Source organism: Elephantulus edwardii, unplaced genomic scaffold (genome assembly GCF_000299155.1).
Source record: "Elephantulus edwardii isolate Elephantulus edwardi_28Jun2011 unplaced genomic scaffold, EleEdw1.0 scaffold00128, whole genome shotgun sequence".
Lineage (NCBI taxonomy): Eukaryota > Metazoa > Chordata > Mammalia > Macroscelidea > Macroscelididae > Elephantulus > Elephantulus edwardii.
In genome coordinates, this window is record NW_006399878.1 from 3,058,705 (window position 1) to 3,073,704 (window position 15,000).

General features: G+C 40.6%; 2 protein-coding genes across 3 annotated transcripts in view; one reads left to right on the plus strand and one right to left on the minus strand.

The window, feature by feature from the left end:
- VPS37A (vacuolar protein sorting 37 homolog A (S. cerevisiae)) overlaps positions 1-11,025 on the minus strand; it is a 52,423-nt gene extending 41,398 nt beyond the window's left edge. The window contains exon 1 of one of the 2 annotated variants that reach the window (XM_006893552.1): positions 10,765-11,000. In XM_006893552.1, coding sequence (XP_006893614.1) covers positions 10,765-10,889 — 125 coding nt within the window. In that variant the 5' untranslated portion in view covers positions 10,890-11,000. Of the gene's footprint in view, positions 1-10,764 lie in introns of both variants that reach the window. The other variant, XM_006893551.1, reaches the window with a different exon arrangement.
- A 255-nt stretch (positions 11,026-11,280) lies between these two features.
- Positions 11,281-15,000, plus strand: part of CNOT7 (CCR4-NOT transcription complex, subunit 7) — a 30,640-nt gene continuing 26,920 nt past the window's right edge. Inside the window, exons 1-2 of the mRNA XM_006893553.1 lie at positions 11,281-11,450; positions 12,942-13,151. Of these exons, the coding sequence (XP_006893615.1) occupies positions 13,035-13,151 (117 nt within the window). The 5' untranslated portion in view covers positions 11,281-11,450; positions 12,942-13,034. The remainder of the gene's footprint in view (positions 11,451-12,941; positions 13,152-15,000) is intronic.

Genomic DNA, 15,000 nt, shown 5'->3' on the forward strand with positions numbered 1-15,000 from the left:
ATTCTTGTTAAGGGATAAACAAAATAAATCTTATACTTTTTTTTTTTAAAAAAAAGCTAGTGGCTTCTAGAAAAACTCCATTTCCAGAAGACAATACAATCAACTTGCCCCTACTATATTCACACTCACTGCCACTGAGTCAGTATCAGTTCATAGCAGACCTTCCAGGGGGAGCCTACAAATCACATGGGAGGATATTGCCCATCTCTCTCCCTCAGAGCCACTGGTGAATTCAAATGGAAAGAGAAGTGTAGCCTTGGGGTTAACAGGACAACTCCTTACAGACTATGCCACCAGAGTTCCCTTATAGGAGGAAATCTTTCCTTCAATCATCCAATGAAGGTTATAGTAAAAAACAGTGAGCATCTACAAACAAGTCAATGTTGTTATGTACCATCGAGTTGGAGCTGACTCAGAGCTGATCCTCCAGTGGGCTTTCAGAGGCAGTTAAATTGCATTTAGAGATTGTTCATCTTTCTCCCATGGAGCAAGAGGTGCATGTGAACTACAGTTCTTTGGGTTGGCAGTACAACTCCTAACCACTAATCCATCAGAGCTCCAGGAAACCTCAGATAAAGAAATGAACATATTATAGAGAGTCATCCATATGTGAAGCAAATAAAACCATGAAAGGCAGGTACCAAAATAAAACCTTCAAAACAAAGTATAATTAAATGAGTATTCTCTGAGAAACAAAATGAATTTGTACACACATATACAATGCTGAAAGGAAAATGTAAAATTAAGAAACTAGAAATTTAAAATAAATACTTCAAACAAGTGGCAAAAATATTTCACCTTGGAGATTACTGATGTACTTTTGCATATTAAAAACTTTCAGAAATTTTAAAGTCACTTACTTGATTGGCACCTCGCACATCCCCCCTCTCACCGTAGGTGTGTTTGATATGGAACATGTATTCCACAGTATTTCCTAACAATGTTATTTAATTTAAAAAAATAAGATAGAGTTTTACAGAGAAAAGTACAGTGACATAAAAGATCGCACTTAACCAAAATGATGGTGATATCTCCTTTTGATTATGAAGTGGTGGTGACGTCTCCTTTTGATTATTTACTGAGGTACATAAATGTTAACTAAAAGTTAAAACCCAAAAATAGGAATCAGGGAAAGGAAATGGGCACTCTAATAAAGTACATACAATCATAAAAGCAGGTAAGAAACTTCTGCTTACAGAAGTCTCCATCCCCTTGTTGTTGCTAGAGGTCATGTCACTTGCAAATCATAGCTACCCAAGTACAATAGCTCTGAACCGTGGTCTATCCCAAATCAACCTTATTGTCTCTGACACACCTACCCCCATTAACTTAATAACTTGAGTCAATCCATTGCATCCAGGATCTTCCTCTCTTGGTTGTCCCTCCACCCTTCCAAACATCATGTCCTCTTCAAGGACTGGTCCCTCCTTGCAACATGCCAAAAGTTTATCACACAAAGCTTCAGAATCCTGGCCTCTAAGGAGGATCCTGGTCTCATCCTCTCTAGGACGAACCTGTTTATTCTCCTAGCAGTTTATGATATATTCAATATTTTTCTCCAGCACCACAGCTCAAAAGCATCAATTCTTCTCCTATCATCCATAGTCATTGTCCAGCTCTCTGATGCATAATAAACAATTGTTAAGACTATGGCCTGGATCAGGTGCACCTTAGTCTCCAGACTGACATTGTTGCTCTTCAGTACTCTGGAAAGGTCTTGGACAGCAGACTTTCCCAATGCAATTTGTCTCTTGATTTCTTGGCTGCTGGTACTGAGTGTTGCTTATAGAGCCAAGGAAATGGAAGCTGTTAACAATCTCAATCTCTTCACCATCTAACAATCTCAATCTCTTCACCATCTATCATAATGCTGCCAATTGGCCCTGTGGTGAGAATCTTTGTTTTCTTGATGTTGAGCTTCAATCCATATTGAAGGCTGCAGTCCTTAATCTTCTGTAGCAAGCCTGATCCTAGTCATAGCATTTTCAGTTGGTGCCTGTGCCTCTGAAACCTGGACAATGAATAAGGATGACAGAAGAACTAGTGTCTTTGAATTGTGGTATTGGACAAAAGTGCTTAACAACCCACAGACTGCCAAAAGAGCAAACAAATATGTCTTGGAGGATGTGTAAACAGAGCGCTTCTTGGAGGAACTCTCATAATATGGGCAAGTTGTCAGGAGAGAACAGTCCTTGGAAAGACGACAGGTCAGAAAAAAGAGAGGAAGACCCTCAACAACATGTACTGACCCAGTGACTAAAACATTGGGATTGACCATAGCATACACTGTGAAGATGGTGCAGAGCAAGGTTGCAATCTGATGTTCATAAGGTTGCTATGAGTTGTAGTGGACTCGGCAGCACCTAACAACAATATATGTGATACTAACTGACAACAGCAATTCAAAAGATTAAGAAGTTTAAAAGTTAATGAGTCCATCTATTCTTAGCAATTGACTTTAACCTTTACCACATAACTGGGAAGGAACTCAACATAGCTAGTGTATAAGAGGTCTCTATGGGACTGGTCAGTTTTTCCTATTTCACCAAGTTAAACTGATTTAGCAGTGAGGGTGGCATCTCACTACCAGCAAAGAGGAGGGAGTACAGGAATTGCCTGACCTTACAGGAACTGGTTTTGTACTGTATATGTTGTTGATGGGACAGTTCCTTTTGCAGGGTTAGTAGAGGTCAGATACAGTTATCCCGTGTACAGTGCATGTCCTTTAGGGCCAGATATTCCTGTGTTAGTCAAGATTTACATCAGAGTATGAGCAGTCTTAACAAAGAGCTAGAGACCGGCATAAGACAGCTGACTTGGGAATACTGCCACACAAAGGCAGCTAGAGACCATTGCTCAAGTTAGTTGGGGGACTGAGGAAAGACACCTTAACTGGCAGGACTAAGGGAACTTTGAGGTAGCTCTGGTGGTCTAGTGGAAAAAGCTGTGTTCCAATCCTGAACGCACATAGTCTGAATCCACCAGTTGCTCTGCGGGAGAAGGATGAACAATTTCCTCTCTTGTGATTAAATGCCTCTGAAAGCCCACTGGTGGGGCAGCAATGGGTCAGCTCCAACTCAATTGTACACAACAAGAAGGGAACTTTGTAACATTGACCTAAGCTGTGAGGATGAAGGTCAAAGGGCCTGCAACACTTGAGAAGCTACCTGAAGTGAGGAATTTTACCCTGCTGCCAACATGAGTTGAAATCTATTAACCTCCTTAATCTGGTGAGGACAGGATTCAGATATGTTGCTCACAGGTTTGCTGAGTCATCCTGAACTCGATGACACTGAACAATAACAACAATCGGCCTAATAAATTGCATAGCCATGAGCACTGTTCTATGAGATCTGTGTGGTCAATGCAAAGAATTTCAGACTCAGGAGAGCAATAAGATTAGTGCTGGGATTAACAGAAGTGGGTGAGGTGTATGGGAGACCATGCCTGACCTTACAGGAATTGGTTTTGTACTGTAGATATTGTTGATGGGACAGTTACCTTTGCAGTGTTAGCAGAGGTCAGATACAGTCATCCCATGCTGCCTAAACTCAGTGTACGCTAAGTTAATGGAAGAGGAACAACTTAGAAAAAGAGGTTGAGAATGGTTGTAAAATTTGAAAAATGAAATCAGTATCACTCACTGAATTGAATATATAAGAACTACTGCATTGATGTCTGTTAATGTTCATATAATCAATAACTGGGAATTTTTTAAGTATTAAAGAAAAGAAAATCAAACTGAAAGTACCTAATCAAAGAGGAACTATTTATTTCACAAAAGTTTAGAGGTAGGAGGTACAAAAGTTAAGTTAGCAATAAAATAGTATCGCAGACCCAGATGTTTTCCATTTCATTTTATCATATACTAGGATTCAGCCTTGTCTTCACTCATGTTCTTGTTATTACGTGCTGTCAAGTCAGAATCTACACATAATTGACCCTCAAGAGGGTTTTCAGAGACCATAAATGGCTTGGGAAGAGCCTATCAATCGTTCTCCCACAGACCAGACAGTGAATTAAAACTGAGGGCCTTTAGGTTGACAGTGCAAGTCCTTATCCACTAGACCACCAGAGTTCCCTATCTTCATTCATATCCAGATGTTGCTGTTGTTGACTGTCGTCCAGTCGAGTACGGCTCATATCCCCTCTATGAACGAAAGACCTAATGCTTTTTCTCTAACCTCATTTCTCCAAGTTCATAGGGTTTCCATAGGCATCTGGTTTAGGAATTGGATGCCACTCCTCTTCCAAACCTGTTTTACACTGGGAGCTCCACCAAACACTGTCCATATTGGGAAACCATTATGGTATTGAAAACCCAATGGCACAAGGTTCAGCATCACAGCAAACCCAGATTACCTCAGTACAGCAAACTGACGAAGAGTGACGTACAAAGTAGAATGTTCCTCCAAATATAACAGCAGTCTCACTTAGCAGTGGTTAAGTGTTGTCAAGTTGAATACGACTCATAGCGACCCTATGTACAAAAGACCTGAACTCTGTTCTATAATTAACACCATACCACATGTATAACAATATCCAAAATATAAGAGGAGCCATTTCTTTCCAGATCAAGTTTTACTAATTAAATATTTTTCACCAGCAATCAGTATATTTTTCTTTCTAACCCCATTAAGTCAAGATTCCTGCCTCCACATAACTATCAGAGAGAATAAGATCATTGTCATTGGTTAAAGAAATTATTAACTGGGGTGGAAAGAACCACCTTCACGTGGTTCTGCAGATAGGGAAACCAAATGAAAGTGGGCTGTTTTAAGAAGTCAAGGGAATTGAAGGTGGAAATCAAGAATCAGCTAAACATTTCCTTTTAATCCTGCCTTCTTGCTATTGTTGCTGTTATGTGCCACTGAGTTGCTTGCAACCCACAGCGACCCTAAACAACAGCCCTAAACGCCGTTCTATCCTGTGCCGACCGCGCCCTCTCAAACACACTCATTCCCACCACTCCACTCAGAGAATCGACCCATCTCATCGAAGGTCTTCCTCTCCTGCGCCGTCCCTCCACTCTGCCAAACATGATTGTCCCTCTCCAAGGAACAGTCCCTCCTTGCAACATGCCCAAAGTATGTCAGATGAAGCTTCAGAATCCTTGACTCCAAGGAGCATTCTGCCTTCACCTTCTCCAGGACAAACCTGTTTGTTCTCCTAGCAGTCCATGGTATATTCAACACTATTCTCTAGCACCACAGCTCAAAGGCATCAATTCTCTTTCTATCATCCCTATTCATTGTCCAACTCTCTGATGCATAGCATGTAACTGTGAAGACTACAGCCTGGATCAGGTGCACCTTAGTCTCCAACCTGACGTTATTGCTCTTCAGTGCTCTTGAGAGGTCCCTCACAGCTGACTTTCCCAATGCAATTAGTCTCTTGATTTCCTGGCTGCTGTGAACAAGAGTGTTGACTGTGGAACCAATAAAACTGTTAACTATCTCAATCTCTTCACCATGTAGACTGGTGCTGCCAATTGGCCCAGTGGTTAGAATCTTCGTTTTCTTGATGTTGAGCTTTAATCCATATTGAAGACTGCAGTCCTTGACCTTCTGCAGCAAGCGCTTCACGTCCTCCTCAGTTTCAGCAAGCAGAGTTGTGTCATCTGCGTAACGCAGGTTGTTGATAATTCTTCCACCAATGCTGATGCCACATTCCTCTTCGTACAGCCCAGCATCTCAGATGATCTGTTTTGCATACAGATTGAAAAGATATGGAGACAGAATACATCCCTGATGGACCCCCTTCTTGATTTTGAACCATCCAGTGTCTCCCTGCTCTGTTCTGACGACTGCCTCTTGGTCCAAGTATAGGTTTCGCATTAGCACAATCAAATGTTCTGGGATTCCCATTCTTCTCTGAGTCAGCCATATCTTGTTGTGATCCACACAGTCAAAAGCCTTTGCATTGTCAATGAAGCACAGATAGGCATTCTTCTGGTATTCTCTGCTTTCTTCCAAGGTCCATCTAACATTAGCTATAATATCCCTAGTACCACACCCTCTTCTAAATCCAGCCTATACGTCTGGCAGTTCTCTGTTGACATATTGTTCCAAATGTTTTTGGATAATTTTCAGCAGAATCTTGCTTACCAGAACCAGACTGGTGTAGTGTTTTATGTGGGGTGTGGTTTTGTGTGTGTGTGTGTGTGTGTGTGGTGTTTTTTTTTTCTTGTTGTGTACTGTCAAGTCCGATCCAACTAGCACAGGAAACTGTTCTTCCTTCTCTAGTGGAGCATCTGGTAGATTCAAACCATGCACCTTTGAGATTGCAGCGCAGCTTCTTGTCACTAGGCCACTAGAGTTCCCTTGTGTTTTGTGTTTTACTACTAACCAAAAGGTCAGCAGTCTGAATCTACCACCAGTTACTTCATGGAAGAAGGATAGGCAATATCCTTTCCTAAAGATTTATAGCTATAGAAACCTGATGGAGGTTGGCTGAGTTGGTAGTGACTTGACATTAATGGCTTGGGTTTTGTACCAGCCTCTAAGGATCCCTGGTGGTGCAATGGTTAAAGTGCTCACGTGTCAACCAAAGTTAGTAGTTTCTGTGAGTAGGAATCACTTGACAGCAATGGGACTGGGACCAGTCCCTGAGTTGTGCCAATGATTAGTATGCTAAGCTGCTAACTGAAAAGTCAGAAGTTCAAGTCCAGCCAGATTTAGTGGAAGAAAAGCTGAAGACCTACTTTCAAAATTCAGCTACTGAAAACTCTATTGGACACAGTTCTACTCTTGACTTACCTGAAGGCACTGTGCTGATTACCAATCAGACTTAGAAGATACACATAAGATACAACAAACCTTGAGAGACCTAAAGCGGAAATAAAACTTTTTTACTAAGAGTTGGTTCTGTGCATTTTCACTTAGAAGCAGCCCATAGCTGACCTTTCAATGCATTTTCTGAGACAGTAAAATACATCGGAGGAGATTGCCCTTCCTTTTCCTACGGATCAGCTGGTGGATTTGAACTGTGTACCTTTGCTTTGGCAGAGCAATTCCTTATTTCTTACCACCAAGTCAACCATGCCCCCTTAAATGAAATAACAAAAAGAAAAAAAAATTGCATCTATCTATTAGCTTTTGAAACAATTTGGGGTTAAAAAAAAAAAAAAGAACTCAAGCTTATTCCCTACAATTGAATTCTCAGAGTTTTAAGGCCTGAAAGAAGATGAGTTGGAAAAGGAAGAAAGGGATGTGAGAAGGTTACTGAAGAAAGTAAATAAAAAGTCAACAACTTTGTGCCAAGAAATCTGGAGGACACCCACCTGGCCAACTGACTGGAAGAGATCTATATTTGTTCCCATTCCAACAGCACATCAACAGAGAACTGCCAGATGTGCAGGCTAGGTTAAAAAGAGAAGCTGTAGTACTAAGGATTATAGCTAATGTTAGATGGATCTTGGATGAAAGTAGAGAGTACCAGAGGAATGTCTATCTGTGTTTCATAGACTATGCAAAGACATTTGACTATGTGGATCACAGCAAACCGTGGCTAACTCTGAGAAGAATGGGAATCTCAGAACAATTGTGCTTATGAAAAACCTATACTTCGACCAGGAGGCAGGTGTCAGAACAGAGCAAGAAAATAATGCATGGCTCAAAATCAAAAAGGGTGTATGCCAGGAATGTTTCATATCTCCACACCTTTTCAATCTATATGTGGAACAGATTATCTGGGAGGCTGGGCTCTACAAAGAGAAATGTGGCACCAGGAAGACTAATCAACAATCTGCATTATGCAGATGACACAACCCTGTCTGCTGAAACTGATGAGGACCTTAAACACTTGCTGTAGAATATCAGGGACTGCAGCCTTCAATATGGATTGAGGCTCATTATCAAGAGAACAAAGATTCTCGTCACTGGGCCAATTGGCTGCATCAGGATGGATGGTGAAGAGATTGAGATCATTAAGAGCGTTAGTTTGTTTGGCTCCACAATCAACACTTTTTGTACTAACTTCCAGGAAATTAAAAGACAAACTGCATTGGGAAAGTCAGCTGTCAGAGATTCTCCCAAGTACTGAAGAACCATGACATCAGTCTGGAGACTAAGGTGCGCCTGATCCAGGCCATAGTCTATGCAATTACTTGCTATACATCAGAAACTGGACAATGACTAGAGATGACAGAAGGAGAATTGGTATTTTTGAGCTGTGGTGCTGGAGAAGAGTATTGAATATATCATGGACTACTAAGAGAACAAACAGGTTTGTCCTAGAGAGGGTGAGATCAGGCTGCTGCTTGGAGGCAAGGATTCTGAAGCTTCATCTGACATACTTTGGGTATGCTGCAAGGCAGGACGAGTCCTTATAGAGAGACATCATGCTTGGGAGGCTGAAGGGACAGTGCAGGAGAGGAAGACCCTCTATGAGGTGGATTGATTCAGTGACTGGGGTAATAGAGGTAGATGTATCAGAGACAATAAGATTGGCGCAGGATAGAGCAAGGTTGAGGGCTGTTGTACATAGGGTTGCTATGAGTCACAGGCGACTCGATGGCACCTAACAACAACAACTTTCAGGAACGAACTGTCAGGAAAAGTATTGCCGGAAAAGAACTTTTAACTTTATATCTGTTGAAGGTACAGTATAAAATCTGAGGGAAAGGGAAAGCATGCAGGTAATGCTTATAATCAAGAAATTTTTTGTATTATTCATCAAAATCCTATTAAAAGATTCTTTCAATTTATACAGAGCACATCTTTACCATAATCAATTGTGGTATATTCCTGCACAGAAATAGTTAAGTGTAAATTGCTCTACGGAATTCTGCTACTCAGCAACATATTGTTGGATACTGCAATGATATAAAAATTTTCAAAAGCTAGTTTTGAATAATAAGTCTTTAAATAAAAGGTCAGACTTAAAAAGAATGAGTAGATGGCATTTTTTTTCTCCCCAGGAGAGTTTCATCCTTCAAACAGAATTAAATGTCACAAAAATTAAGCAAGTAAAATTTATAGATATATAAGCCTTAAATTAATAGGGTAGCTCTGGTGGCCTAGTGGCAAGAAGCTGCACTGCAATCCCAGAGATAGGCGGTTCGAATCCATCAGATGCTCTACTGGAGTTGGAGGGGCAACCTCCTCCTGTACCAGTCAGATCTGATTTGACAGTACACACAAAAAAAATTAAGAAAAGCAAAACCTTAAATAAAGCTTCAGATATTTTGTTAAAATTTAAATCAATCACTCAGAACACTATAAGGTATATAGATAGTTACATGTCCAATTATAGGTTCATAATTCAAAAACTTTACTGAAGATCACCAAGAGTTTGGACCTACTCCATGGCAGTGAGCTTGAGTTGTTTTAGATTTAGATTAAGGATTTTACGTTAGTTAGGAAATTAAATATATAAAATTTAGATCAATCACCCTCCTTACTTACTACCTCAGGTGGCTTAGCGGTAAGGAGTTGCATTGCCAACCCAAAGGCACGTGCTTCAAAACGACCAGTTGCTCTACAGGAGAAATATGGGCAACATTTTTGTGCAGTGTATTGTCTCTGAAAACCCACTGAATGGTCAGCTATGAGTTGGTTCCAAAGCAAGGATACAGACCAACAACAGCAGCAGAAAAACACTTTTAGCTATATTTAATTTCTGAACTTCAACTTAAACCTCAAAGAATTCAACTCCGACCTCAAAGAATAAAAATTAGCCAGCACTGCCAATAATATACTACAGAACACTGTATAAAAGCTTAACATAACTCATTCCAAAAACTGCCCTAAAAACATTATGGAAATAAAATTATGTACTTCAAATTTTCACCTTTTGGAAAACTCTGAACAAGCAAAACAATTGCAGCAGCCAAAAATCATCTTAGCTGAATTAGAAAAAGGTCTCATTTCAATAAAATTTATTTTCTTTTAAAAAATATACTAGAATTAAAATGACTCAAAATAATATCTGTTCGGAAAATATGTTGTTGATATCTTTAAAATGCATAATATGAAATATGCTACGTAAATATGCTTCCATGAGTCACCCCATACAAGGGGGCAACTCTAGATCCTGAAAACCATTAGTAGCTACAGGCATTTACAATACAAAAGGCTTCAAACTCCAGTCTACTTTACAAATAGTTGGAATAAATTGAATTGCAAAATGGTTCTAATCTGACCATGATGAAAATGTAAAATACATTTTAAGAACCCAATTAAGATGAGTAAAAACAATATCCACGGGTGCGGACTGAGTGAAAGATGTATATAGTAGCTAGTACTATTGCCAGATGGGGAGAAATTGTTTAAACAGTGTAGTTTTTAAAGACTTAGGGATTCAAATGAATTTATTATAGCATTCCTCGAGTAGGAGAATGACGAAAATATTTGGTTCTCATTCCTTTGATGTCGCAACAGTTTTTAAATTTCCACTTTTTTGTGAAACTTTGAAATCATGCTTCACAGCTGTCTAGCCAAGTACTATATTTAACAAGTCAGTCAAAGTGGCGACCAGGTGAGGAAAGTGAGAAAACAGGAGAAGGGCAAATGATGTCGGAAACAGACAGATTACTGTTAGCAGCGAGGTGTCATGAGGATGAGTGAGAATTAGAAGAGCCGCACACAGGCAACGCAGGAGAAAGGGAAGATCTGGAGGTAAGTAAACACAGGTTAGGGAATAGAAGAAACAGTGTCCGAAGAGGAAAGATCTATCAAAGTGAGGAAGAGAATGGTCAGGGCAGCTGTGCGAGGTTAAGAACAGCCAGCCCACCCTCCCGCCTTCCTCAGATCCCGGAGGCACCTGGAATGAGAGTTCCGAAGAGACTCGATCAAGCGCTGTTTCTGCTGCTGAAGGCTGGTGAGGCCACCCGGAGACCCCGCTGCGGAGGAAGAGGCGCTTTTGGTCAGCGGAAAGAGCCAGCTCATCCTCCTCGGTCCCCGGGCCCGAAGGCCTAAATGCTCTGGCTCGCTTCGCCCAGCTGTTCAGTCTGGTCGTTCTCCACCAACAGAGGCGCGGGCTAGGGAGCCCGTGGCCCACGTACCGAGACCGCGTCTTCTCTAAACAAACCCAGCTGAAGGGTCCTGGGTCCTGTGGGATAGGCTGTGTCTCCTGGTTGATAGATAAAGTGCAGTTCACGACCCGGGACAGTCTGCAGTCTTACATTGCCGGGGCCGCCGTCCAAGTGAGTGAGTGAGGAAGTCTGACAGCCTATTGCTCTGCCTCTCCAGCTTCCGTCACCTGCGTGCCCCACGCCCCTCTCGCGCGCTCCTCCCTCCCTGCGTGTTACGTCATCATCTAGCGCCTTCATCAGGGCGTGCAAGAGGCGACGGCGCAACGCGGTGCGGCGCAGCTCCGGCTCCGCTTTTCCCCTTGCCGGGTGAGAAGTGTCTATGGGGCACCCGTTGCCGCCGCCGCTGCCGCCACCGCCGCCGGGTGCTGTCTCTATGGCGAGGAGGAAGAGGAGGAGCGCCAGCTCAGCAATACAAGTAGTTTTTGCCTTTGCCGCAGACCGGGGGGAGGGGCAGCTGGGGAAGTAGAAAGGGGGCGGGAACGATGAACCTGAGAAGGTGGATGATGGCGCTCCAACTGGAGCGCCGCTGGCACTGGAAAGGTGGTAGCTCTGGTGTGTAGATGGATGTGTGTGTGCAGAGGGTGAGCTTGGCTATGTCACGATCTTGACGCTGAATGATGACGTTGAAGGCTTTGTACCTGGGGCTTCGATGTAGTGGGGCGGAAATTGGGAGTGGAGGGCGGTGGCCTATGTTCGCTCCTTCTCTTACTCCTTCACACAATGTTTGGTAGTCAGGCTGGTTCCAGTGAATTATCATCGCTTTTGCACTGGCATTTTACTCGAGAGAGAGTGTTCAGTGAATTAACTATCTCTCCGTGGTCCCCTCATTTCTGTGAAAGCCAACATTGCGGAAACGAAACAAAAAAACCCCAACACACCTCTGGTGCCTCTTCGGAGAGTCTGGAACTACTGTAAATAAACCGTTGCTTAGCTAAGGGGTCTTTGTAAAAGATACATGTATGTATATATGTGTTGTATTTGAAGGGTGAAGAATAAGGGGAGTAAAGGAGAAGTCCTCTGAATTTCTTTCGGTTTTTGCTCTTAGAGCTCTCGAACTTACCTTTGTAACAATGCAGTTAAGAAAGGGTCACAAGACCCTCCTCTTTTATCCCTGAAAAATGAAGGTACAGTTGGAATTTCTCTGCCCGAAATTCAAAAGGTTGGTTTGTGTTGCTAATATGTATATCATGAACTCAGTGTTGATGGTTCAGAAACATGAGCTATGTGTGATGTAATGAGGGTGAATGCAACACTTTTTAAGGAAATTGCAAACAAAATTTTAAATGCACACATTTGCTGTCAAGTTGTAATTTTCAAATGGTTTCTGTGGCCATCTGTTACTTACATATGGAAAAGAGAATGCCTTTGCACTTAAAATGCTTTCTCCTAGAATATGTCTTCAGTACATAGGGTCGCTATGAGTCGCAGGCGACTCCACAGCACATAACAACAACAACAAATGGGAGCCATTTCTGTTATTAAGTCAGATTTTTAATGTATTTTTAAGGAGGATTAAAAGTAAATTCTGTTTTTGTACTTAATATTTTATCATCCATTTGATCAAGATGTAACTTCATTTTTATCTGAAAATTTTTCTATAATTTTGTTGTAAAGACAAGTTGTATTCTTGATATCTTTAATTAGAAGATTTCTTTTCTAAAAAGCTAGCAATGCAATATTTTTTTAAAAAAACAAAAACAAAATTAGAACTAGGAAACTTGTGCTGTAAGTCTGGCTTTTCTACAGATAAGCTGTATAGACTTAGGGAAGACATTTCCTAAATGTTGATTGCTTATTCAAAGCACATTCTTATTCACAAGACAATCTCTCAGGTTTCTACTAAATCTTACTATTCTGTGATTCCAGGTTTTTTTTAATATGATGGTTTTCACTTTTTCTTTAACAGGAATACAAATAAAGGATAAAATATTTTATGAAACACATCTTCAATCAAGTATAACATTTGATGCTTGGCATCTAGCCCCCTTGTGCCCTCACTATGCCAGCAGCTACTGTAGATCATAGCCAAAGAATTTGTGAAGTTTGGGCTTGCAACTTGGATGAAGAGATGAAGAAAATTCGTCAAGTTATCCGAAAATATAATTATGTTGCTATGGTATGGCCATGATCAAATGCTTCTTAGAAAAGGGGAGATGGGGCTTGAAAATGTCTTAGATTGGGCCTTTCTGATTGGTTTTTGGAGACTAATTTAATTATGAAAAGAAAATGTTAATGCCCCCTAGGCAGAGACTTCCAGGAAGGAAAACACTTCTGTTGACACTCGTAAAATTTCCTTCATTCATAGCAACAAATGCTATAGGGAATCCTGAGATATTTGTCTTTGAAAGTGTTAAAAATATTTCAGAGTTCAATCTTATGGAAAGTGATTTTAGGGTTAAGGAAATAGGGCTTTGACATGAATTGAATGATGTCAGCAAACAGAGGTAATTATTGGGTATCTTATGAAATCTTATCTAAATCTTATCCAGAATGACTAGAATGAGATTAAAGATGTAAAGAAGCAGCAGTTATTCATATTAGCCAAGATGAAGCAGTTATTGGTCATTTTTAGGATTTGAAGAATGTTAATATTTTTGTCTCTGTTCTGATATAATTACAGCGTGATTTTTGTTTTATGTTACTGTTCTGTGAATTTTTTTTTGTTTTATGTTACTGTTCTGTGAAATTGTTTACATATAACAAGAGAATATTTGGGTCTAATGGTGAGTTACCAGACACCCTCTAGAGAAACAGGGAGGCTTGCTGTTTGTACATATCAACTTCCAGAAGCTGGGGAACTCCCAATGTCATTTTTAGACAAAAGATCAACCAGATCTCCCCGTGAAACATTATTGTGTTGCTTTTTTTAAAAAGTCATCATTGAGTTCCATGAATACACTGTGCTGTTAATAATCCTTGCTTTTACCTGCACAATCTAGTGTGCCTAGACTATGTAATTCCCAATTAATTTTTCCATACTGTTTACTCTGAACATCTGTGGCAGGTACTCTTCTGTTCTTTCTCTACACTGTTAGTTGTTGTATAATATTAGGGGTTAATGTTTTAGTCATCCTTCTCAACACCTGTCAGTGCTTTCTCTGTCTCTTTTACTGATGTCGGTTTGAAACTAGCTGACACTCCAGCAGATTTTCAAGGCTTTAAATCTTACATTAAATTGCACATCTTTGTCCCAAAGGGCCACTGGTGGGTTCAGACTACCAAAAAAGTGATAATCCCCCTTGGGTTAACAGTGTAATTAACTCCTTGTGGATTAGATGGATTTTAGAGATGTTTTAATGTCTTGCATTTTTTTTTTAATAGTATAACCTGATATTTAAATTTTGTTCTGAGTTAGTCCTGGTTTTAATAATAATAATAATGTTGAGCTGATAAGCGGTTCCCCCCTCCCGTTTTTAATTTTTGTGTGTGTAGGAGCAAATTTGATGATTTTAATATGCATGGATGATACTTCACTTAATAAGGGTACAGTTGCTGTGTCCTGGAAAGCTATTTCCAGCTCATGACAACCCCATGTGAAAGTAAAACTGCACCACAATGTTCCTAGGTTTTAAATCTTTGAAGGAGACAACATTACCAAGTCTTTTCCCTACAAAGTAACTGATAGATAATATCAACCAAGCTTTTGTGTGTAGCTGAATACTTTTCTTTGAGAGCACCTTAGTAAATCAAACCTATTGATATAAAATCCTTTTTAAGTCATAGCAACTCTGTAGAACAGAATAGAACTGTCCTTGGTGGCTTAGTAAGGAGTTGTGCTGCCAACCCAAAGTCACATGGTTTGAATCCAACAGCTGCTCTGTGGAAGAAAGATGAACAGTGTCCTCCTGTGTAACTTACTGCCTCTAAAAACCCACTGGAAGGTCAGCTGTGGGTCAGTTCTGACCCAAAAGTGCTTAACAATTATCCCATAAGGTTTCCAAGACTAATCTTTTAAGTGCCACATA